General features: G+C 44.5%; 1 protein-coding gene across 3 annotated transcripts in view; it reads left to right on the plus strand.

The window, feature by feature from the left end:
* The window catches only part of ARFGEF2 (ARF guanine nucleotide exchange factor 2), an 83,593-nt gene that overhangs the window by 48,900 nt on the left and 10,078 nt on the right, over positions 1-24,615 (plus strand). For all 3 annotated transcript variants that reach the window (XM_070801843.1, XM_070801844.1, XM_070801842.1), the window contains 14 exons: positions 3,143-3,290; positions 4,412-4,511; positions 6,740-6,780; positions 6,882-7,051; positions 9,991-10,142; positions 11,958-12,130; positions 14,819-14,979; positions 16,563-16,693; positions 16,828-16,957; positions 18,196-18,331; positions 18,777-18,915; positions 19,021-19,075; positions 20,541-20,655; positions 23,238-23,368. In XM_070801843.1, the coding sequence (XP_070657944.1) occupies positions 3,143-3,290; positions 4,412-4,511; positions 6,740-6,780; positions 6,882-7,051; positions 9,991-10,142; positions 11,958-12,130; positions 14,819-14,979; positions 16,563-16,693; positions 16,828-16,957; positions 18,196-18,331; positions 18,777-18,915; positions 19,021-19,075; positions 20,541-20,655; positions 23,238-23,368 (1,782 nt within the window). The remainder of the gene's footprint in view (positions 1-3,142; positions 3,291-4,411; positions 4,512-6,739; positions 6,781-6,881; positions 7,052-9,990; positions 10,143-11,957; positions 12,131-14,818; positions 14,980-16,562; positions 16,694-16,827; positions 16,958-18,195; positions 18,332-18,776; positions 18,916-19,020; positions 19,076-20,540; positions 20,656-23,237; positions 23,369-24,615) is intronic.

Below are 24,615 nucleotides of genomic sequence, written 5' to 3' on the forward strand. Positions count from 1 at the left end.
CCTCCACTGCTTATTTGAAGGAAATGTAGGGGATGGAGGAGCGCGGTAAGTGGCATCGTGAGAACACAGCCTGCGAACTGTGGGATACGTCAGACTCTCAGCAAATGACCAGGTTCTTCAACAAATAAATCGGAAGAAAAATAGTAGAGGGGTGAGGGAGAGAAGGAAACATATAGAGAGAAGTCTCTTTCTGTAAAGAAACTTCAGAGAAAAACCGATAAAGATGCTACTGAAGATGGTCTTTAATACTTTGATCACAATGTATTAAAAAATCACTGTATAAGCATGGTGCGGCATCACCCTTCATGCCAGGCATACACAGAAAATGAGACTAGAAAAGATAAACGAGCATGTTAGCATACTCTCTGTGTGATAGAATTATGGATTTATTTTCTCTTTTTCCTTCAGTTGTATTTTCTTTTTTTTTTTTAATTTTATTTTATTTTTAAACTTTACAATATTGTATTGGTTTTGCCAAATATCAAAATGAATCCGCCACAGGTATACATGTGTTCCCCATCCTGAACCCTCCTCTCTCCTCCCTCCCCATAACATCCCTCTGGGTCGTCCCAGTGCACCAGCCCCAAGCATCCAGTATCGTGCATCGAACCTGGATTGGCAACTTGTTCCATATATGATATTATACGTATTTCAGTGCCATTCTCCCAAATCATCCCACCCTCTCCCTCTCCCACAGAGTCCAAAAGACTGTTCTATACATCAGTGTCTCTTTTGCTGTCTCGTATACAGGGTTATTGTTACTATCTTTCTAAATTCCATATATATGCGTTAGTATACTGTACTGGTGTTTTTCTTTCTGGCTTACTTCACTCTGTATAATAGGCTCCAGTTTCATCCACCTCATTAGAACTGATTCAAATGTATTCTCTTTAATGGCTGAGTAATACTCCATTGTGTATATGTACCACAGCTTTCTTATCCATTCATCTGTTGATGGACATCTAGGTTGCTTCCATGTCCTGTCTATTATAAACAGTGCTGCGATGAGCATTGGGGTACACGTGTCTCTTTCCCTTCTGGTTTCCTCAGTGTGTATGCCCAGCAGTGGGATTGCTTTAAAAAACTGGCAATAGAACTGCCTTATGACCCAGTTGTACTTTCTAATTTCTCTACCGCCTGAAGGTATTACTTTTTGTTTTAGAGGGAAAACTAAGAATAGAGGCTCGGGTATAGAGAGTGGTGGGGCTGTGATGACCTGGAAAGGAAATTGCTGGCAGCCTCCTGCCGCCACAGGGATCACACAGTTCAGGGGGAGGGCCCGGGGCTAGACAGCTGGTCGGGGTGTCCGCCTCTCTGCCTGTGTGACATGGCAAGTTACTTAGTCTTTGAGCCTCATCTTCCTCCTCTGTGCAACCTTCAGAGGGTTGTTGTGAGAAGGAAAGGAATTAACATGTGGAAAATGGATTAGAACTGAATTTGGCAAGAAGAGAAGGAAATGGCCGCCCAGTCCAGTATTCTTGACTGGAGAAGCCCATGGACAGAGGAGCCTGGTGGGCTACAGTCCATAGGGTCGCAGAGAGTCAGTCATGACTGAAGTGACTTAGCACGTACGAGAGCTTAGTAGCTCTTAGCTGTTAGTCACCATCATCATCGCGGCACATACCTTGGTCGTTTTTCACCCCATTGTTCCTTTCTCTGTCACCACTCGGAAATATTCCATATTAGTAAACATGGGAGGGGTAGGTTGTCATTGTTTTCAGTTATGTGCTTTATTAATAAATTATTTCCTGTTTCCTGAGGAATCAGTGTACCCTAATGAATCAGTAGATAGCTGCTGTCTCCCCTAGAACTTTCTTTTTCTTATAACTAAGAGATACGTTAATGTGGGGCCCCTGCCAGTTGCCAAGCGTACAGCGGCATCTGGAGATGTTAATGAATCAGCCAAAAAGAGCCATCACTGATTTGATGGTCAGACACTCTGAGAAGTCAGGTTGGAGTCAGTAAGTCCTTGGCCACAGGTGTTACATACATATCCCAGCTTCTGGAAAAGGGAGGTCATTAGCAGTTTACTAGTAATAATTTAATAGTATGACATGTGGACTCTCTGTGGTGGATTCAAGTGCCTGTCTTAGTCAAGGGGAAGGCATTTTCTAAGTGAAAATCCTCAGCAGTGCTCCGTGATGTCGTGGAGTCCCATACTCTGGGACTGGGTTATAAGGTCAACATGGAAAACAAAACTCAGCCGTAGTCAGAAGTCCCCATGGAAATTCCTTAAGAAGGGTTTACCTGGAGATGTATGTGCCGTCCCTCCTCAAGTTTCAAGCAGCCAGTTTTTGCTGCAGTAGAAGTTGAAGCCGGTCTCTGTATTCAGGTGAGCTCCAGGTGAGAGAGGGCCGTGCGTGGGTATGGCTTCTCCAGCACCTGAGCCACCCCATGGGGCTGGGAGATCGTCTTTTCTCCTACCGCCCACCCATGCCAGGGCATGCCCTCGTTTATTCTGTTAACCAGAAAATAATCTCCAAGTGCTGGGGATTCAGCAGTGAACAAGATAGAGTTAATGCCCTGTTGGCACAAGAGACAGAGAACAAATACATGACATAATGCCAGAAAGTAAGTACTTAAGAGAAAAAAGAAAACTGCATGGCCAGGGGATGGTGATGGGGAGGGTGTGTGATCTCAGGTGGCTGAGGGAGGTCTCTGGGGACACAGGTCTGAGCTGGGAGTCTAAGGGGTGAGCCATGGGGAGGAGCGACAGTAACACGTTCAAGCATGAGGAATAGCCGGTGTGCTGCTGATCTGAGGTGGGGGTGGCTGAGGGGGCGGGAACGGCATGGTGACCGGAGTCCCCCACTCTGATCAGATGCTTTGTCTTTATGGAGCGCTTATTTAAGTTTGCATAAACGGAATCCATCTCGCCTCTCTGTTGTACCAGTTTTTCTTTTGCTCATTTTCTCTTTCCCTTTTTAATGGTTTAAAAAATAAAGTAATGATGTCTGTCTTCCAGACCCACACTCAGGGGGTTGCCTAGCCAGAAGTAGGGAAGCCAGCCTAGTCTCTCAGATGTTATCCTGTCCTGAAAGGCTGCATGTTTCAGAGAACTCTGTAATGACTGAGTTAAGGGGGCACTGCCCTTTTCGGCCAATGAAGCGGGAACTTATCTCTTCACGCCCTCTTTCCTCAGATCTTGAAGTGCATCAGCCAGCTGGAGCTGGCTCAGCTGATAGGAACCGGCGTGAAGACGCGCTACCTGTCTGGCTCCGGGCGTGAGAGAGAAGGGAGCCTGAAGGGCCACACGCTGGCGGGAGAAGAGTTCATGGGCCTTGGCCTCGGTAAGGCGCCAGGCCCCCCAGCCGGCCGCTGCGGATTCACCAGTTAACAGGCAGGAAGCCCTTGCCTCATTAGGACCGTAGATCACCTGTTTCTTATGTGCCAGCGGACAGGATGTCTGTTAACGGAGTGGAAGTGCTGCCTCAGCTCTCAGTTGTGATGAAACTGTCGAGTAAATGCTAATTTTATCGACATAAGCAGGGTGCATTACTTTTCTTTCTATGCATATAAGTATGTTGGGGGGTGGGAAGCCACCTGGTGTTCCAAGGAGTGGGTGTGCGTATTTTTAGATATCAAGTAGATTCAACCTGTCTTCCCTGTTCATTTGGGAGGCTTATATTAATAGGTATCCTTATGAAAGTAGGGTTATTTCTGGTGATACATTGAACTGAGAGACTCTCTTGTCAGTGATACAACGATAACAGTAAAAAAGGGCAGACATGCCAGGCACATTCTAAGCACTCAGTTTGTATATATAATTCATTTAATCCTTGTAACAACTCAGTGAGATTGGGGCTATTATCCTCATTTGGTAAATGAGATAAGTGAGGCACAGGGGGGTGAAGTGCTATGAACGAGGTGCCGTTTGGAGGAAGGAGCAGAAGTAGGTTTCAAACCCAGGTCATTTGATGCGGAGAGGAGACTCCTTGGTCCCACGAAACACTGGTTGGAGTTGTTCAGCTAAAAGTACAAACTCCGAACACAGGGGAAGGGTAACAGCACCTCTTCTCGGGGTTTACGTCAGGATGACTGAAGTGAAACCGTGGAGAACGCCTCAGATCTTCAGCAGTTTTAAACCGTTACATGTTCTAGGAGCTCTGAGTTCGTATCAATCAACTTGAATTTGTTTTTCTAAACATAGACATTTAATACTATAAAAAATACAGAAGACTGTTATGACAGAGAGATGGATGGTAAAGGAAGAGAGAGAACTTGCATAAGAACGTATTCCAGATGCAGAAATGCCAAAACCTGAGTTAGTTTTATTCTGCCATCATCAGAGGGGTTTTCTTTCGCTTGCAAACCAGTCTCACGGTCTCGTCTGCGCGCTGATGTCGCGGGAGACTTGGTTCTCTTTACTTCACTGTTTCAAGCACTGTTGCTTTTGTGCGCTGTGTTTCAGGAAATTTGGTGAGTGGCGGAGTGGACAAGAGACAGATGGCCAGCTTCCAGGAGTCCGTTGGCGAGACCAGCTCTCAGAGCGTGGTGGTGGCTGTAGACAGGTAATGAATGTGTTCTCCAGTGAAGCTGGACCACCCGGTGCCTTGGCACCTTCTGTGTAGTTGCTGGGTGTGAGGGATCCCTAACCTGTCTGACTGTTGTCACCCCGGATCACTCAACCTGAGGAAGAGCCAAAGCAGCACGTGTGGCCCACAGCTGCTGGTCACCTTCACATTCATTGGGGCTTTGATCTTGAACTGTCATAACTTTTTAAAAACTACATGTTGGGGAATTCCTTGGCAACCCAGTGGTTAGGACTCTACACCCTCCCTGCCTAGGGCCTGGGTTCAATCCCCAGTTGAATCCCACAAGCCATACAGCACTGCCAATAAGTAAATAAAATTGTAACTAACTTTGCGACCAAATTATGTCAAAAACAAGTTTCTGCTTGTTCTAATGTTTTGAATTTCCTTAGTTTAGAAGTCACTTTTTTACAAGTTTGGAAGAGTATTGCATTTAAAGCCTGTCTGTGAGTGAGGGCTGGCCAAGTTGGCGTCTCCATTTCTTTTCCTCTCAGCCTTTCAGTTGCTTCCGTTTACTTAAAACTTGACCTAAGCCTCTAAGAGAAATGCAGATATTCCCATTTGAAGGTATTCATTATGTTGTTGTTTAATTGCTGAGTCGTGTCCAGCTCTCTTGTAACCACCTGGACTGTAGCCCACCAGCCTCCCCTGTCCATGGGATTTCCCAAGCAAGAACACTGGAGTGGGTTGCCATTTCCATACTAGGGCTTAAAATAGGAATTTTCTTAAAAGTCAACAAACTCCAGAAAATTGCCATTGAATGATCATATACATTAAATATAAATAATTTCAGGTAATAGCAGTATAGAATTTATGACATCATTTGTATTGCTGTCAGAACAATTTTCTTAGTGTTTTAAACTCTTTGTTAGCATGTTTTGATCGTCTTGCTCCTGTTGCTTTTCTCCTCTCTGATAGAAATACTGTCTGCGACACACTTTTGTTGAGTTTTCCCCACCTTTTCCTCTTAGGTTTGGGCTGATAGAACAAAATGTTTGTTCCTTCCTTGTTTCTCTGCCTCAGCCAGAGAGTGGGCAACAGTAGCTTGTCTAGCACCTCTCTGTGTGCTTACATTTCTCAAATTGAGACATAATTCATACATCCTAAGACTTGCTCTTCTGAAACGTACGTCCAGTCAGTGGTTTTTAGTATATGCAGAGTTGTGCAGCCGTCTGACTTCAGAGCTTTTTCATCACCCCATAAAGAAGCCCCACATCTTTACAGCTCCTGTAACCACCAGTACACCTCCTGCCTGTGTAGATCTGCTCATTCTGGACATTGTTTGAATTGTTTTATTTTCCTCTTTCAAGTATGTCTTTTTTGCCCGTGATTTTGGGGCTCTTTTGTTAGTTGCTAAGTCCTGTCCAACTCTTCGAGACCCCGTGGACTGTATCATCCTCTGTCCATAGGATTCTCCTGACAAAAATACTGAAGTGGGTTGCCACTTCCTTCTCCAGGAGATCTTTCCAGACCAGGGATCAAACCAAGTCTCTTGCACTGCAGGAGGATTCTTTACCACTGAGCCACCAGAGAAGCCCCTCTGTTGTTAAACACATATATATTTACAATTACTAGATTTTCTTCACATATTAAATCATTTATCATTGTAAAATATCTAGTAATGACTCCAGTGTTGTATTGTCTGGTATCAGTACGGCTACTCTTGTTTTCTTTTTGTTAACTGTTTGCATGTGATATTTTTTTCATACTTCTGCTTTCAGCCTATTCGGGTTTGAATCTAAAGAGAGATTGGCAGGATGGATTAAAATAAATGTGGTCTAACTATATGCTGTCTAAAAGAGTCAGCCATTTTTCTTGAATAAACATTGTCCCAAGCCTTTGGTAATTTCCAGAGTTCAGATCTGAAAAATTTGTTGAATTTTTGTAAGTTTTTTGGTTGCTCTTATGGAGGAACACCTTTTTAAAGGTCCTCAGTCTGCATCCCCCTGCTGTGGAATACCATGTTCCACACTATCCTATCTTGACTCTCCCCCATCCTTTTCATGTTGCTTTTCTCTTCCTACCAGTATAAGCGTTTCTGCTCTCAGTGCACCTCGTTGACCAGTTCTATACCTCTGATGCCTCATAATTTATTTTAGTGGAAGTGCCAAACCTGAAATGTTTCCTTTTTGCCTTTTCTGAGTGTTTGAAATTGAACCTTCATCTTCCAAATTTAATTTTCGTTATATCTGGAATTTTCTTCCTAGAATTTTTACTGGCTCTACCAGGCTGGATGGAAATGCGATAGGTAAGTATTTGACTCACCTGTGACAACTGCAGAGCCTCCTGTTATAACCGTCTGACCATTACTAACGTGGCCTCGCGTGTGTTGTTGGGTCTGGCCTGTAGTTGACTTTGTCCGCTGGCTGTGTGCCGTGTCCATGGACGAGCTGGCTTCCCCCCACCACCCCCGCATGTTCAGCTTGCAGAAGATCGTGGAGATCTCTTACTACAACATGAATCGGATCCGACTGCAGTGGTCCCGAATATGGCATGTGATCGGAGATCACTTCAATAAGGTAACTCTTCAGATTCAACAACCACTCAATTGATGTCCAAAACAAAAGACAGGCGGCTAAATTCAAAACACAAGCGATTGAGTGTTTAGGTGCCAAAGTTCACTTTCCCTGTGGAGTCAAGAACAGCTGATAGCATACTTACTACTGGTAGAACTTAATGGAGAATGAGTTAAAAATCCATTTGTGTATAGAATACTTTAATATCCCATATTTAGGATGTAGGCTCACACCATAAAAATCATTACAATCACTGGACAAACATATTGGTGCTTGAAAGCATTGCGAAATCCTGAAGTGCCTCTGAATGACTGAAGATTACGTTAGGTTCTTTATAGTCACATTATAATTGTCACTGCTTCTTGTTTTCTGGCTTCCATCGCCACCCCTCATCTATAATCTTTCTGAGGAAACTAACATTTATTTAAATCAGAAACAAGCCAGAGACTTCTGTGTTCTAAACTGAAAACTACAGAGAGAAAACCAGATTGCTGTCACGAGAGGTTTCACTGTATACATGTAGACACATGCATGTGTATACTGAACAAATGAAATCAAAATATAGATTATGTACATAAATGTGTGTATCTGTAATGTTATTTGCTTTTTAAGGGAAAACTAAAAGCTTAATAATACTGTTTCCTACCAAAACACATTTCATGATTTCAAAACAATTTTCTTAGGCCTGGAGAAAAGAGTTGTATAACAGATGCTTAGAAATAGTGTTAATAAAAACAGCTTATCCAAAAGAGAACTGCTCTCTCTACGTTGAATAGAAGAAAATCATGAGAAGTAATTGGGATTTAGAGCAAACAGTTGAGTGACGGTGAATCATTTGTAGCGTTTGCCGATTTCTGTGGTGTAAATACCGCACAGTGGTTGATGGGCAGCTCTCGGTATGGTGTCACTAAATGCAGACTGGGGAGAGTCGGGCACTGTTGGCTGTCCCAGGCAGCCGTGGGACCCCACTGAAAGGAGGCACAGTCACGTGCAGCCTTGGTTCTAACTTGGCCCATCAGCTAATCTGAGGTCTTTGTTACTCTGCTTGCTTATCAGCTCTACGTGAGGCACTTCTGAGCACACCATCTGTTTAACAAACTAGCTGAGTGCCTTGTACCAAGTAGTAGACAGATGAGGTCCCTGCCCTCATGGAGCTCACTTGCATTCTGTGATAAAATTGTTTAGCTACTAAGTCATATCCGGTTCTTTTATGACCCCATGGACTATAGCCTGCCAGGCTCCTGTGTCTATGGGATTTCCCAGGCAAGAATACTGGCATGGTTTGCCATTTCCTTCTCCAGGGGATCTTCCTGACCCAGGGATTGTACTTGCATTTCCTGCATCAACAGACGGATTCTTTACCGCTGAGCCGCCTGGGAAGGCCGCGTGGTAAAATAGCTGATGGTAAAGGGTCAGGTGTTGGCAGTGTGTCCAGCTGCTCTGGAGGTGACCTTTCTGAACCCTCAGTTAGGACGGAGCCACAAGAGCCTGTCGATGACCCAGAGTAAATGTTTGTTGAGCAAAGGGTAACATTGCCACCTAAAGTAATCAAACCACTCAGCACCCATCTTTCCCACCATTCTGGGTAAATAAATTCCTAGTGGACATCACTGATAGGAACTTGTATGAGAGCGTAAATGTGAATCATTAGCGTGACTGCACCTTGTATTCTTGTCCAGGCCTATGACACACCTGAGACCTAGGCTGGCAGGTAGTAATTAGACATTTCATGGTTGTCGCCTCATCACATGTGCCAGTTCCGTCTCATCAGTGCTGTGAGGCGCAAGGTTGTGGCGTTCTCGGTTGCTCAGTCTGGGGCTCTTCACTCTTCACCACCACCTCAGAACGGTGTTCCATTCCCCATGGGAGCCAGAGCGCATGCGAAGCCTGTGGGTTTGAGCAGGCGGGTGATGGACTAGAGCTCTCGGGCTTCCCACAGTCACTGGGATGGTCCCATGTTTCTCCTCTTCTAGACTAGGGCACAAGTATGTCCAGGGGTGCTCAAAGCTCGTAGGGTGTATTCCTGAAGCTGCCAGGGATTTTTAGCTAGGGAATAATAATATTGTTATTAGTCTCTAATTACGTCAACATTACATGAACACTTTAAAATATTACAGTTAACAGCACCTTTGACCATCAGCAACCCTCAGCCAGACTGTCATCAAAGCTAATTATTTTTTTTAATCCATTCGATATACAGGCCAACCTCAGAGATACTGCAGGTTCAGTTCCAGACCAAAGCAGTAAAGCAAATACCCAGTGAAGTGAATCATGAGAACTTTTTGGTTGGCGGCTCAGATGGTAAAAAATCTTTCTGCAGTGAAGGAGACCTGGGTTCAGTCCCTGGGTTGAGAAGATCCCCTGGAGAAAGGAATGGCTACCCACTCCAGTATTCTCACCTGGAGAATTCTATGGACAGGAACCTGGCAAGCTACAGGCCATGGGGTTGCAAAGAGCCGGACACGACTGAGCAATTTAACACTTTCAAACAAGTTATGCTTACTCTATGCTGTAGTCTATTAAGTGTATAATAATAAAAAAACATACATAGCTTAATTTTAAAATAGTGTATTGCTAAAAAATGTAAACCATCACCTGAGCCTTCAGTAAGTTGTAATCTTTTTGCAAATAGTAACATCAAAGATCATTGATCACAGATCATCGTAGCAAATGTAATAATAATGAAAAGGTCTGAAATAGTGTATGAATGATCAAAACGTGACTCAGAAACACAAAGTGAGCATATTTAAAAGCATGTTTAATGTATTTTGTTGTGAAACTTTAAATTGTACAGGTAATAGCCAAGAAAGAGCTTTTTCTCCTCCTGAGGTCTGTTTTCCCAGAGCATTTCTTTTGAAGGCAGGCTGTGTGTGAGGTTCAGAACCCCACGTCCACAGTTGCTCCGCTGTGCCTGTTTCACCTCTCCTCCTGTCCCTGCCTAGGTCGGCTGTAACCCCAATGAGGACGTGGCTATCTTTGCTGTGGACTCACTAAGGCAGCTCTCCATGAAGTTCCTTGAGAAGGGAGAATTAGCCAACTTCCGTTTCCAGAAAGACTTTTTGAGGCCTTTTGAGCATATTATGAAGAAAAACAGGTATGTGCATTATTCTGGAAGATCCTTAGACCCCTGTTGGGGTCTAAAAGTCTTAACAAACTGAGTACCTTGTACCAGGTAGTAGATGAAGTCTCTGTCCTTGTGGAGCTCACTTGCATTTTGTGATGAAATAACCACACAATTGGTCTTTTTTCCTCTCTTGTTGATGGAAGCAGATAAAATGAGTGGACTGTGATTCACACCTATTGTCTCTAAGTAAATCCCACTGAGATCTCTCCGTCACCTTCCACAGAGGGCAGATTACACCACTGCAGCTCATAGATATTGTGCAATCTTACGTGGGCTGGTGCCAAGGGAGTTCAGAGAAAGGGCCACTGCCAAAGTATCCTTGAACAGGGGGAGCAATTGTCTGACCCAGCCTTTATGCCCCAGGGAGGTAATAAGGGAGGTCAGGACAGCTGTCCTTCTGAAGTAGTCACTCTGTTCATTCATTCACTCAGCCTGTATTTTTTGAGGCCTGCCATTGGCTACGTACTGTTCTCACTGCCAACCATACAACAAAACAGAAAACAGTCAAAAGTTCCTGGTTTGTTTGGCCCTGATTTGATGATCATTGCACCTAAGTGACGGGTCTATGTGTGTTTATTACCCCATCTTCTCTTTTATGTAAGTGAAATTTTCCATAATAAAAATTTTTTAATCCCTGTTTATAGTCCAGTGAGATAGATAAATAAACCCAAGATGTTTAGTCAGTGGTGATAACCGCTCTAAAAAACAGTGTCAAGGTAAAGGGAGAACTCTTATATGGGCAGTCAGCTGAGGTGTGTTAAAAGACATGCATTCTAATCTACTGTAAACATCCAGGGAGCACCATGTTGACCTTGCAGCTGCTTCAGGAAATGGACTATTTCTTCTGTCTTCAGGTTTTGTTTTGTAATAATTTAAAATATTTGTCTTAAGTTACATACGTATATTCCCATCCAAGTGTATGTATTTAGCATACACAAATATCTCTGCCCCAAAATCTGAGAGGATATACACTTTTAGGAATGGTGTACACAGGCCACATGTCTGGATGGAAGAATTATGAGTATGTTACTCTAAATGTTTGGGGCCAGAAAAATTGACCACAAGGCTATGGACTGTTTGCTTAACAAGTCAGAGGAAGATAGTCCCAGCATTGGTCCCATAGCCCAAATTGTGACCAAGGAACCAGGTTCTGTCCCTTTGTTTGACCTAAAACAGGGTACTTTTCTTCCTTGAGCCTATTGTTTCATGATTGCTGGATGGAGGCTTCAGCTCCAGACATCATGCCGTGTTCACAGTGGGAGTAATTTAAAGGGATAGAGCCCACCATCAGAATGGGAACAAGAGGAGAAAGGGCAGCGCCTCACAAGTGTATTCCTTTTAAGACAAAAGCAGAACCTTCCCAGAAACCCCTCCCCTCCCATGGCATAGTTTTTTCTCTTACACCTAATTGGTCAGATCACATGGCTCCCCTAGCTGCACGGGAGACTGGGAAATTGAGGATCTGGCACATGAGACAAGATTGTCACATTGCTTACACTGTTTATGCTGGTTCCCTGAGATCAAGCATGTGGCTGCCCAGGTGAAATCAGACTTCTGTTACTAAGGAGATGGGAGGATGACCGCTGACGAGGCAACTAACTGCCCCATTGACTGTCCTATTATTTTTTTCTTTTTGTCTCTAATTTTTTTCTTTTTAATGAATCTGGATTACTACATGCTTAAAAAAAATTTTTTTTTAAGTACTGCTTTTATGCATTGAACCATATTCATTTATGTTCCCACTGTCCAAAGTACAGATGACATGGCTGCCCGTTCCTTCCTCAGGTCTCCAACCATCCGGGACATGGTGATCCGCTGCATCGCCCAGATGGTGAACTCCCAGGCGGCCAACATCCGCTCAGGCTGGAAGAACATCTTCGCCGTGTTCCACCAGGCGGCCTCGGATCACGACGGGAACATCGTGGAGCTGGCCTTCCAGACCACGGGCCACATCGTCAGTGAGTGTCTCTCTTCCCTCCCGACTGACGCCCCACATGCAAGTCTAGGAGGGTGACCACTTACTTTCTGTCTGGTTTACTCCCAAAAGGGGCTTCCTCGTTTCAGCTACTCTGTGCTGTACTCATGTGTCACGTGGCATGCTGGGCTCTTGACATGTGCTTAACCGTGAAAGGAAACACAGCCAACCCTCATTATTCAGTTTCTGTGTGTGTGAGTTCATGTACTCGCTAAAATTTATACGTAACTCAAAACCAAAGTTCCTGGCCCTTTGGTGGTCGTTTGCTGACATGAACACACACAGCAGCAAAACGCTCGTCCCCCAGGGTGCCTGTTCCCAGCTGGGCTGAACAAGGCCTCCGCGTTTCAGCTTTTTTACTGTAAATAAACAAGTGGGGACTTGCTGGCGGTCCAGTGGTTAAGGGTCTGCATGTCCAGCGTAGGGCCCGTGGGTTTGGACCCTGGTCAGGAAACTAAGATCCTGCGTGCTGAGTGGCACAGCCAAATAAAAAACAAGTATCCTTTCTGTGGTAACAAACAAACAAACAAAAACTCACTGCCGTGTTTTCGGCATCTTTGTCTTAGTTTGTGATTTTACCTTTTAAATTAGTCCATAGCACAGTGCTGATGTGCTGGCCAGTGTTCCTAAGGGCAGGACGTCTGTGTGGTCCTTTATGGAGAAAATACATGTCTTAGCTTCGCTCAGGCATGAGCTGCCTTGCTGTTGGCTGCAAGTTCAGTGTCAATGAGCCAACAAAATATTCTAAGTATAGGAGATCAGTCCTGGGTGTTCTTTGGAAGGACTTATGCTAAAGATGAAACTCCAGTACTTTGGCCACCTCATGCAAAGAGTTAACTCACCGGAAAAGACTCTGATGCTGGGAGGAATTGGGGGCAGGAGGAGAAGGGGACGACAGAGGATGAGACGGCTGGATGGCATCATCGACTAGATGGACATGAGTTTGGGTGAACTCCGGGAGTTGGTGATGGACAGGGAGGCCTGGCGTGCTGCGGTTCATGGGGTCGCAAAGAGTTGGACACGACTGAGTGACTGAACTGAACTGTCTTTAGACAGGAATGCACACAAAGCAAGTTTGTGTGTTGATAGGTTGATGAAAGTATCATGAGCACAGGCTCACAGGCTCACAACTCCATTTCCGCGAGGAGCGACGGGTCAGTGTTTGCCAGTGCGTCGCTCACAGCAGCTTTGTAGGACGAGTACTGTGAGTAATAAGAACACACAGTCATCCCTTCATGTCTGTCAGAAACTGGTTCCAAGACCCTCCTCAGGTACCAAATCCACAGATGCTCAGGCCCCTACGATGAAATAGCATAAAACCATGCACATCTTCCCGCATACTTTAAATCAAGTGTAGGCTACTCGTAACACATGATACAACATAAGAAGGCTGTGTACCTAGTTGCCGGCATGCAGCAAATTCAAGCTTTGAGTTTGGGAACTTTCTGAAATTTTTTTTCTAGGATAGTTTTGGTCTGGGGTTGTTTGAGCCCACTGATAGGAAAAGCAGTACTTCAGTGTTTCATTGAAGAGGAAACAGACGCAGGAGAGTGGGGGAGGAGAGCTTGTCTGAGGTCACACCGCTGGGAGGTGGTGGAGGGAGCCTGGCGCCTGCCGTCTGGCCCGGAACTCGCGCCGTGGCCCTGCGCCCTGCACTGACCTCCGTCCCTGGGCCTGCTTGCCGGTCTTGATATTGGTGGACATTGTAAGACATCAGGTCAGCTTTGATTTTTTTTGAGGTCTTTTAACTTTTTTTTAATTCTTGTCACTCATATTCTCAGGTGGTATCGGTAAGATTTTGAAAACTGTCGATTTTAAACTGCCTGTCAGCTTTGGCTCACTGACCTTCCGTGTCTCACTTTGTCCTCACAAGGTCCCAGCAAGGTAGCACCAGGTGTGATCTTAGGGCGGAAGCAGCCAGGGAATGAAGGGATGTGCCCAGGGTCACAGAACCGGGTCCAGCGCTTCCCTCAGTGTTCAGCTTCCGTCAGGCAGACCCTCTGGGCCAACCCCACATGCATCCACGTTTGTATATGCCTCACGGTTCTGCTGACTCCATCCTAAAATGGACAGTTTGGTCTTCTCTTGGCGGTCCTCTCACTTCCTTAGGGCCACATCTCAGAAAGGAGCTCTTCCCAGAGTCCTTCCCCCACCACCAGCCTCTCCTGTCTCTGTCCCCTCACCCAGCACCCCCCCCACCTGGGATTATTTTACGTATCTACTGATTGAGGTGGTTATTGTCCATCTTACCCATTGGAGCAAAGGCGGGAAATTTGACTGCTTATCTCTGTCCCCGGTGCCCACAACCACACTTTGTGGGATTTTTATTTCCCATCTTATCCATAATTTTATTCTTTATTAATTAATTTTTATTGCATTATAGTTGCTTTACACACTTTGCATGTGGTTGGCACTCAATAAATGTTTGTTGAATGAATGAATATTTGGGCCTTTACCTCATTGCTTGAGCTCAGGAAGCAGTGCAGTTTAGCCCTAGTTGTACTCAGGGCATTCGTTCCTGAATAATTTCATCAGAAACCCTGTCTTCCAGAGACCACTGACATGCCTTCCTTAGATTTTCACTGCAGTAATCATCTCCTGTGTTTGTGTGTGTGTTTAATCCTCGTTTCTAAATCCCGGTCTTATTAAAAATGTGCCTTTGTTTCCCCAGCAACCATTTTCCAGCACCATTTCCCTGCAGCCATCGATTCCTTTCAAGATGCTGTGAAGTGCTTATCGGAGTTTGCCTGCAACGCTGCTTTCCCTGACACGAGCATGGAAGCCATCCGGCTCATCCGCTTCTGTGGGAAATATGTCTCCGAGAGGCCGCGGGTACAGTGTTCCTCTTCGCGCTGTTTGAGCCGTGGTAGGGAAGGATGTGTGGACAAAAGACCCTTGCTCTCTCGGGAAAGAGTTTTTCCAGCTGCTCTCTTAGAAATGTGTGCTTGCCCTAAACTAGATGTTTATTTCCACATACTGCCATAACAGGGGTTTTACCTTTCTGGTTATTTTGTATGTATGAAAGTATTTTATTTAGTCTGAACTTTTATATAGTATCCTACAGACTGTTTTTGTAAAAGATAATAGTTGAGCTGTGAATTTTGGCAAAGCTGAAGAAGCTAGACATTGTATTTGAGAGGAACCAAACCTGTCTTTTAGGAAATGACATTACGCCACTGTGATGTAGCCAGGAGATCACGTTTAGAGGTCACCTTTTGTTTTCTCCCAAAAATGCTGAGGGTTTTCCTGTTATATCTCACTTTCCTAAAGTGGGTCAGCCGACAGCCTCAAAACACTGCAGTGGGGTGAAAACAAGCAGGATTAAACTGATGGCCTGTACAGATCTCTTTTTAAGCATTCTTTACAGAAGTGCACGCCCCCGAGATGATACATCTGGTCCCAGCAACAGCTCAATGAGATGAGATGACAATGAGACCACTGTTGATTGAGCACTCAGTACATGTCAGGCAGCATTCGAGCATGTTCTGTGTGTGGATTCGTTTAACCCCCACATCAGGCCCATAGGAGGGGTAATTATATTCCCGTTATACAAGGGCAGTAAGTGAAGCACAGCGAGAAACCACCTAATGCTAAATAACCAGCATTGATAGAGAAACTCCATTGCAACAGAGCACGCTTCTTCAAGAGTGGTTAAGGAACAGAGGGCTGAGGACCCCAGAGACAGGGCAGGAAGTAGGGCTTCACATTTGGACTGTGTAAAGACCGCCAGCGCCTACACACGTGGCTTTGGGCCTCTTATTTAATCCCTTAGTGCCTCTGTTAACTCATTATTTCTGCCTCCTTCAGGGAATTGTGATAATTGTTAATTCATGTAAAACACCTTTACAGCTCCTGGTCCATAGCAAGTGCTTAGTCAGTAGTAGGTGCTGCCACTCCTCTTTTAAGTAATACAGCTACAGTTGTTCAGCTGCCAAGTCGTGTCTGACTCTCTGCGACTGCAAGCACGCCGGGCTCATCTGTCCACCACTGTCGACCAGAATTTGCTCAAATTCATGTCCATTGAATCAGTGATGCTATCTAACCGTCTCATCCTCTGCTGCCCCTTCTCCTTTTGTAGTAACGTTTGGGAACAGTCTGAGATACTGAATCATCCTGGGGGCTTTGCTATCACCATTTTACCTTTATTGCTTTTCTTAATGTAAAACCTCCTGCTGCCAGGATTCTTGTGATCTGCCTCACTCACCTTACTCTAAAACCCACAAAGGTCCATAGGGAGAAACCGCGCATGTGCCTTTGAAACAGACTGGTCTCTGTCTCTGCAGGATTCCCAACAGACCCTTGCTGAACTGAGGTTTTTAGGAGGGGAAATGAGGAGCTTTCATCTTCTTGTAGTTCTGGTTCGGCTCCTTCCTTTCACCTGCTGGGTCCGCCTCTGAGGGATGGTCTCATTGTAGGTGCTGCAAGAATACACAAGCGATGACATGAACGTGGCTCCTGGTGACAGAGTCTGGGTCCGAGGCTGGTTCCCCATCCTGTTTGAGCTCTCCTGCATCATTAACAGATGCAAGCTAGATGTCCGGACCAGGTAACCGCGTCCCGGCTCCCCTCCCCGGGGCCCCTTCCCCACCTCCCCGCCTGGGTCTCAGTCCCCGCCTCCCCCGGCCCCTGCCCTCTTCCCCCACCCCTCCCCTCCTCTATGCCCGGCTTTGTTTCCCCCAGAGGGCTCACAGTCATGTTCGAGATCATGAAGAGCTATGGCCACACCTTTGAAAAGCACTGGTGGCAGGACCTGTTCAGAATCGTGTTCAGGATTTTTGACAACATGAAACTCCCCGAGCAACAGTCAGAGGTGGGTGATGACGAAAGCACTGCCCCGGGGAGATGGGAGAAGAGCCGCTTTGGCCCTCGTCTGTGCCCAGGGTTGCGTCGTCAGCATCCACAGCCCACGGAGGTCTTACACAGCGAGCCGCTTCGGGTGTGTTTTGAAAAGGAAAACACCCTTCCTGGCCCTCTTCTCCCAGTCACCGAGTAGTGCTGAGGAACTTCCCATTTGGGGATGAGTGAGGGGAAATAAATCTCCACTGTGCGCCCGCTCTGCCCTTGAGCACCAAACCTGCCACTTTCGGCAGGCGCCTCACGGTCCTCTTCACTGTTCAGTTCATACCAACTTCTGAACAGTTGGGAGAATGTGAGGGTGCATGTGTTTCTTCAGCATCATGTTTTCATTTCCTTTAGGTGTATACCCCAAAGTAGAATTTGTTGAATCATATGGTAGTTCTCTTTTTAAATTTTTGAGGAACCTCCATACTGTTTTCCATGGCGGCTGCACCGATGTATATTTCCATCATCAGTGCCCAAGGGTTCCCTTCTCTTCACGTCCTCTCAAGCATCTGTTATCTCTTGTCTTTTTGATGATGGCCATTCTGATAGGCCCGAGGTGTTATCTCATTGTGATTTTGATTTGCATTTCTCTGATGAGTGATTTTGAGTGCCTTGTCATGTATCTTTTGGCCATTTGTATATCTTTGGAAAAACTTGTCTATCTAACATCATTTTTAATATTTACATTTTTGTGTAAGGTGTATTGAACATAACTAACATTTTTGAATGTATCATTTTGGGGGGGGTTTGTTTTTTGTTTTGGCCATGCCACACAGCTTGCAGGATCTCGGTTCCCTGACCAGGGATTGAACCTGGGCCCCAGCAGTGAAAGGGCAGAGTTGTAACCACTGGACCTCCAGGGAGTTCCCAGAAGTATCACTGAATGACTTTAAATTCTGTCGTATGGATGTTCCCAATGTAATTGCCACGTTACTGAGCATTGGCTTATGTCTGTGTTTACAGTAGATGAATACCTGTGTGGTAAACATCTTTATTCATAAACCTTCAGCCGCAGATCTTTATTTCTTCAGGGTTCATTCCTGGAAGTAGTGTTACTGCATGAGTGGATGTGCACATGTTTAAGATGGTTGATCCCTATTGCCAAATTTCGTTTCAGAATATTTTGCCAGTGATATGTGAGAATTACCATCTCACCTTACAAAGAGAGTGCCTTTTAAACATTATCTTTTAATTTTTTTTCCCCAGAAATCCGAGTGGATGACAACAACTTGCAATCATGCACTTTATGCTATTTGTGACGTGTTTACCCAGTTCTATGAAACTTTGAATGAAGTTCTTCTTTCTGATGTATTTGCACAGTTGCAGTGGTGTGTAAAACAAGGTACTCTTTGTGTAGCTAGGCATTATTTTTCTTGACATAGTCTTTAGTGAGAGATTAATTTTTTCAACATATAGAAGCATGAAGGCTGAAGAGTGCATTTATAATTGGTGAAAATGAGTATTTTTTAATTAAATTAGAACATAGAAACAATTTCTCTTCCAAGTCAGTTTATAAAGCATTTCTCATACAAGGAGCCAATTAATTAAGTACCAAAATGTTGACATTCTTCCATTCTTAACAATAAAGTATAAAAAATAATTTTACCTCTTTATAGCCTACTTAAACGCTAAAAACTTTTAATACCATCCCTAGCAGTGCTTCATTAATTAGAGGCCTACTAGCTTACCAGTTGCATTGTCTCCCCACATCACAATATGCAGCATCAGTGATCAGGCTGGAATCAGAACAGCATTTGAAGTTTAATGATAGATGTTTTATTTTGCAGATAACGAGCAGTTGGCTCGATCAGGTACAAATTGCTTAGAAAACTTAGTAATATCCAACGGAGAGAAATTCAGTCCTGACGTCTGGGATGAAACATGCAATTGTATGCTGGATATCTTCAAAACAACCATCCCCCACGTGTAAGTGTTAATGTGATCACTGCTCTTTATTTCTATGTTCAGTTGTTTTAAAGCTCCAGGCTGCCCTTCACATTGATTATTTTCCTTCTCTTGCATTCCCTGAAGTCTGCTGACATGGAGACCTGTAGGAATGGAGGACGATCTAGCAGAAAAACATTTGGTAGGATTTTTTTTTTTTTTCAGTTGTCTTTTCTCTGATCACATATCATAGTAAAAAGTTAAGCAGCCTAAGGAGTTTAGGCTTTTCTGATGGAAAGTGAGTAAGGAAGGTTATAAGAGCTGAAAGTGAAAGTGTTAGTCCCTCAGTTGGGTCCAACTCTTTGCGATCTCATGAACTGTAGCCCACCAGGCTTCTCTGTCCGTGGAATTTTCCAGGCAAGAATACTGGAGTGGGTTGCCATTTCCTTCTCCAGGAAATCTTCCCGACCCAGGGATGGAACTCGGGTCTTCTGCATTGTAGGCAGATTCTTTACCATCCGAGCTACCAGGGAAGCCCTATAAGAGCTAAACACTGTATATATTCATTAATGTATTCTTTTGAAAGTACAAAGAAGTATTAAGAAAATAAGTCACTTCACTCAATAAAAGCTACAAAGCACTTCTAGCTTTTATTTCTGTGACTGAGCACATGCAACCCACATTTGCAGTTTGGGCTCACTTTGTACATGATGTATTAATTCCATTGTGGGCATTTTTCCGTATTCTTAAATAGTCTTTGAGAACAGCCTTTTCCCTGGCTGCACATTATTATAATTTATTTAATGGATTTTCTCTTGTTGAAGTGTCAGTCAGTTCTGGCCTTTCACCATTGTAAATACTGCTTTGGTGTAATTATTCTTGTTTATTGCCCTCTTACATAAAGAGTGCTTTCCTGGGACTTGCCTGGTGGTCCAGTGGTCTAAGACTTTGTCTTCCAGTGCAGGGGGTGCAGGTTCAGTCCCTGGCCAGAAAACTTTAAGATCTCACATGCCTCATGGCCAGAAAAAGAACCAGAGCAGAAAGCAATATTATAACAAATTTAATAAGAAACTTTAAAATGGTCCATATCCAAAAAATGAAATCTTAAAAAGAATGCTTTTCTCTTCACCGATGAAATAGTTTTCGTTTTTTGTGTAAGGCCCCATAAAGAAGTAGTATCCCTTTAAAATACTGTGGTTTACAGGGTAAACCTTGAGTCTTACTAGCTTCTATTTCCAAATAACTATAAAGGCATTAGATTTTGAAAGGCTTTTGGGATATAACCATTTAAAAATAAAGCACAGTATGTAAACATTTTCTGTTTAACTTTCTGCTGTCAACTTTAAAAAAAGCTCCTACCATACTCATTTATTTTTGAACTTGATCTCATTAAAAACTGTCACACTCATCATGAAATCATAGTGTGTAGAGAAATGCCACCTAAGTTGGAATCAGAAAATGTGAAATTTTAATGGGAGAAAGAAATTCTTGAAATTCATGATCTCTCCCATGCAGCCTCTGAAAAGTGCTGCATTGTACTTCAAGCTCAGCAAGACACTTACACATTCAAGTTGGGAAAGCAGTGTTAAAACCAGGCACATCTCTGCACAGGTCCTAAATTGTGAATGGAGGAGTGAGCATTGTGTTTCTCTCTGGTTAACTTCCAGGATGTGGATCTGGACCGCCAGTCTTTAAGCAGCATTGATAAAAATGCCTCTGAGAGGGGTCAGAGCCAACTCTCTAACCCGACCGATGACGGCTGGAAAGCCAGACCATATGCAAGTAAGACCCCTTTTCTTACTGTTTTTGTTTTTATTTGTTTGCTATTTTAAGTAGGTAACACATGTATGTGATTCAAATATTTGGCCGGTGCAGAGAGGTAAAGAGGCTGTGAGCCTGCCTTCCACCCCTGAGCCTCAGTCTGCAGCTCCCCTCCCCTGTGGCAGCCAGTGTCACCAGTTGCTAATAGTCCTTTTTAGAGACTCATGTGTAAGCAAATGCATATCCATCTACACAAGCATATAATGCATATTTATATTTATATATGAATTCTCTTCCACCATTTTTATAGACATTATAGAATACGTTCATTGTTCTTATCTCTAATGTAACTTAGAGATCATTCAAAATCAGTACCTGAAGTGCTCTCACCCCCTTTTATACTACTGTATGTTGCCCCACACTGTAGCTGTGCTGTTATTTGCTTAATTGGGTTCCTACCAGTGGATATTTATGTTATTCCTAGTCTTTTTCTGGTATAAACAACACTCCATTGAATCACATAATACATGTGTTATTTGTGAGTTTATCTGTACAGTAAATCCCCAGAAACAGAATTGCTAGATTAAAAGAGAAGTGCCTTTGCTATTTTGATAGATAATTCCAGGTTGCTGCCTATTAAGGTTACACCTGTTAACATGGTCTTTGAAAACACCTGGGTGATACTTGGTATCTTTTGAGTAGTCTTAATATGCAGTTTTTAATTATGAGTGAAACTGAGCAGTTTTTCCTGTGTTTAAGAACCATTTCTGTTTTCTTGGCTCTGTTTTCTGTTTGTAATCTTGGCTCATTTTGTACTGATTGTTGGTCTTTTTATTAATTTGAGGGGGCTTGTGTGTTAGAGATCCCTTTGCTGGATGTAAGTTTCAAATTACTTTTGCTGATTTATCCGTTAATGTTGCTTATGGTGTGTTTTCCTGTCTGTCATTTAAAAAATAGGTTTTGCAGTTGCTGTGAGCCAGGCACTTGTGTGCCCCATGCGTGTACAGTCTCACGTGATTGTTATCCTTGCCGTCTGAGGGGGTGCCATTTTACAAGGTCTCGGGTGACATGACTTGCTAATACGTTGTAGAGTCAAGATTCAGACACTTTTGACTGAGAAATTGAACCATTTCTGGTGTTAGTCTGGTCTTTTTTTAAAGTTGTGGTTGACATTTTTCTTCATAGTGGTTTCACCCTCTTCTCAACACACCAGTCTGTAGGTGTCCACACTGGCATGAACTTCTGAGGCAGTGCATTAGACAAAGCCCTGTGTGGTCACCATTGTCTTTTGAAGGCTAGAAAATCACCACCCTTGGAATTCATTCAAGAGGTGCCACCTTGGAGACTGCAGGCCCGCTCCTCCATGTCTGTGGCATTACCAGGGTGTCTCCAGAGTCCAGGCAAAGGATGGAGCTGAGTCCTCATCAGCCCCAGATAAAGGAACAAGTGGACGTTTCTTCAGTGGAACCACTGGGCGCAGCAAGACACTTAAATCCTGAGAGATGCCTGGGACTTGAGGCCCTGCCAGTTCTCCAGGGAATAGAACTTTGCTTCTCCCAGTTTTCCGTCTCCGCCTCCTTTTCAGGGATGAGCTCAGTGCATAGAGCAGCAGGCGCAACCCTTGACACACTTGCATTGTTTACTTTCTTTCTTTTTATTTTGGGTCCAAGGTGGTGGTGTCATTGAACAAGTATAAGTTTACATCTATTGCAATTCCACTGTATATTTTTTCACTTAAAACTAATTCTGTGTGGAGAATTTTTATATGTATAACTTCATAGCCATCTTCAAAAGTTTGAAGATGACCCAACTCCCTGTTAACGTTTATCTAATACTTTCAACATTCTGGTCCTTTAACAATAAGTTGGAAAGGAAGCTGTACTTGGACTGGAATCAGATCAGCCATGGGCTGTCCCAGAACCCAGGGATTAAGAAGATGAGACCTTAGTCGAAGTCTGGTCCATAGGCAGAAACAACATCAGTAATCTAAGCGGGGAAAATTCTCCACAAAGAATTATTTTAGCTACTGAAACAGGCAGGAGAAGATTCTGAGGGATATGGAAGCAGAAAAAATGGGCAGTGGCTGCTCCATCTAGCGATCCAGGAGCTAAGAATTTACATGAGCTGCACCCCTTCCCCCGACCCTCACAGCTGAGATTCAGCCCTTTGGCAAGGCCAGCTACCACAGGAACCTGTAGCCTCTTGTGGACAGAGCACAGCCCAGAGCCGGTCTGTAGAAGAGCAGAGAAATGTGCTGGAGAACAGGGGACCTGCGTCACTGACGCGCTTCACCTCTTCAGGTGTTTGCTCAGAAAGCACATGTTCAGAGAGAACCTTTTCTGGCCAGCTCGCAGCCCCACCTGACAGCACCCCTTCCAACTCCCAGTCCCCCCACCCTGTGTCCTCGTTGTGTGACATCCTGTATCTTATACTTAAAGAGCTTGTTTACTGTCTGTCTCTGCCATGGCGGGGGCAGGGATTTTTGTCCAGCTTATTCATTGTTATGCTGCAGCATCAAGATCTGTGCTGACACACAGGAAGAGCTCAGTGAACTCAGTACTGGCTGAATCATTATTAGGGTTAATCTTTATCATCTAATATAGATCAGAAACTGTTTGCCAGCCTCCTCATCAAGTGTGTGGTCCAGTTGGAACTGATACAGACCATCGACAACATCGTGTTCTACCCCGCGACAAGCAAGAGGGAGGACGCAGAGCACATGGCTGCCGCCCAGGTGAGGGCGGGCCGGAGAAGAGCGTCCTTGCCCGTGGGGAGGTTGTCCGGGTGCGGCGATGTGCTGGAGCCACCTTGGGTTGGCCGCCAGAGCCCCTCACGCTCACTTCCCCAGCCCTGTGTTCAGCGACAAGGGTACTGGTCACTTAATACTGGCCGTGACGGGAGTGTGTACCCCACAGAAATCACCAAGCACTGAAAATCAGCCTTTCCCAGAGAGCCGGTTTACCAGCATTGCACTGCTGAGATTCCACCCCTTGCCTTGGTGCTTCAAAAAAAATGTGTTATTAATCATAGGGACTGCTCCTTATCATTGATACACAGTTAACCCGTAACTAACTGAGAAGGAAAACTTAAGTGGCTAAAGGTCCCAATTTTTCCTTCAGAAAGTATACCTTTGTTATGTATATGCAACCTTTTTGTATATACAGTATGCTTGGAAACAGAACTCAGTGTCCAAAAGTGGGACGGTAACCTTCCACCACAGGTCGCAGACCTGAGTGCTTCATGGCCTGGGAGATGCTGTGAGTAGGGGCAGCAGGCCGGGGGGCACAGTGGGAGGCCGCTGAGCCCCGCCACCTCCCTGCTCCAGGGCCAGTTGCCGCCTGGTGGGTGAAGCTGTGACAGTCTTCCAGTGTTTCAAGAGGCGTCGGAAATCAAGATTTCAGGGGATATTCCTGGCAATCCAGTGGTTAGGACTTAGTGCTTTCACACTGAGGGTGCAGGTTCCATCCTTGATCAGGGAACTAAGATCTCAGAAGCTGTGCAGCAGGCCACCCCCCTGAAAAATGGAAATCTCTTGTTTATTAAATACTATAATTATACCTGAGGGATAGATGCAGCACAAAGGCTATCCTTTTTTGGGTTTTGTTTATATTATTAAGTGTACAGTTCAGTGGTTTTAGTATATTCACAAAGCTATGCAAACTTCCCCACTAATTCTAGAACATTTTAATCACTACAAAAGGGAACACCCTGACCATCAGTATCACTCCCCATTCCCTTCTTGCCCCAGCCCTTGGCAACTGCTGATCTATCTTCTGTCTCTGGGTTTGTCTAACCCAGATATTACATGTTGTGTTAGTCGTATAACTTGTGAGCTTTTGTGTCTGGCTCCTTCCGCTCGCCGCTTTCCAGGTTCGCTGTGCTGTGGCGTGCACCCTCCTCCACTGTTCTCACCTGTGGCTGAATAACATCCCGTGTGTGCCCAGGCCACGTTTTGTCTGTCTGTTCATCAGTTGATGGACA

This window comes from Bos indicus, chromosome 13, assembly GCF_029378745.1.
Source record: "Bos indicus isolate NIAB-ARS_2022 breed Sahiwal x Tharparkar chromosome 13, NIAB-ARS_B.indTharparkar_mat_pri_1.0, whole genome shotgun sequence".
Classification (NCBI taxonomy): domain Eukaryota; kingdom Metazoa; phylum Chordata; class Mammalia; order Artiodactyla; family Bovidae; genus Bos; species Bos indicus.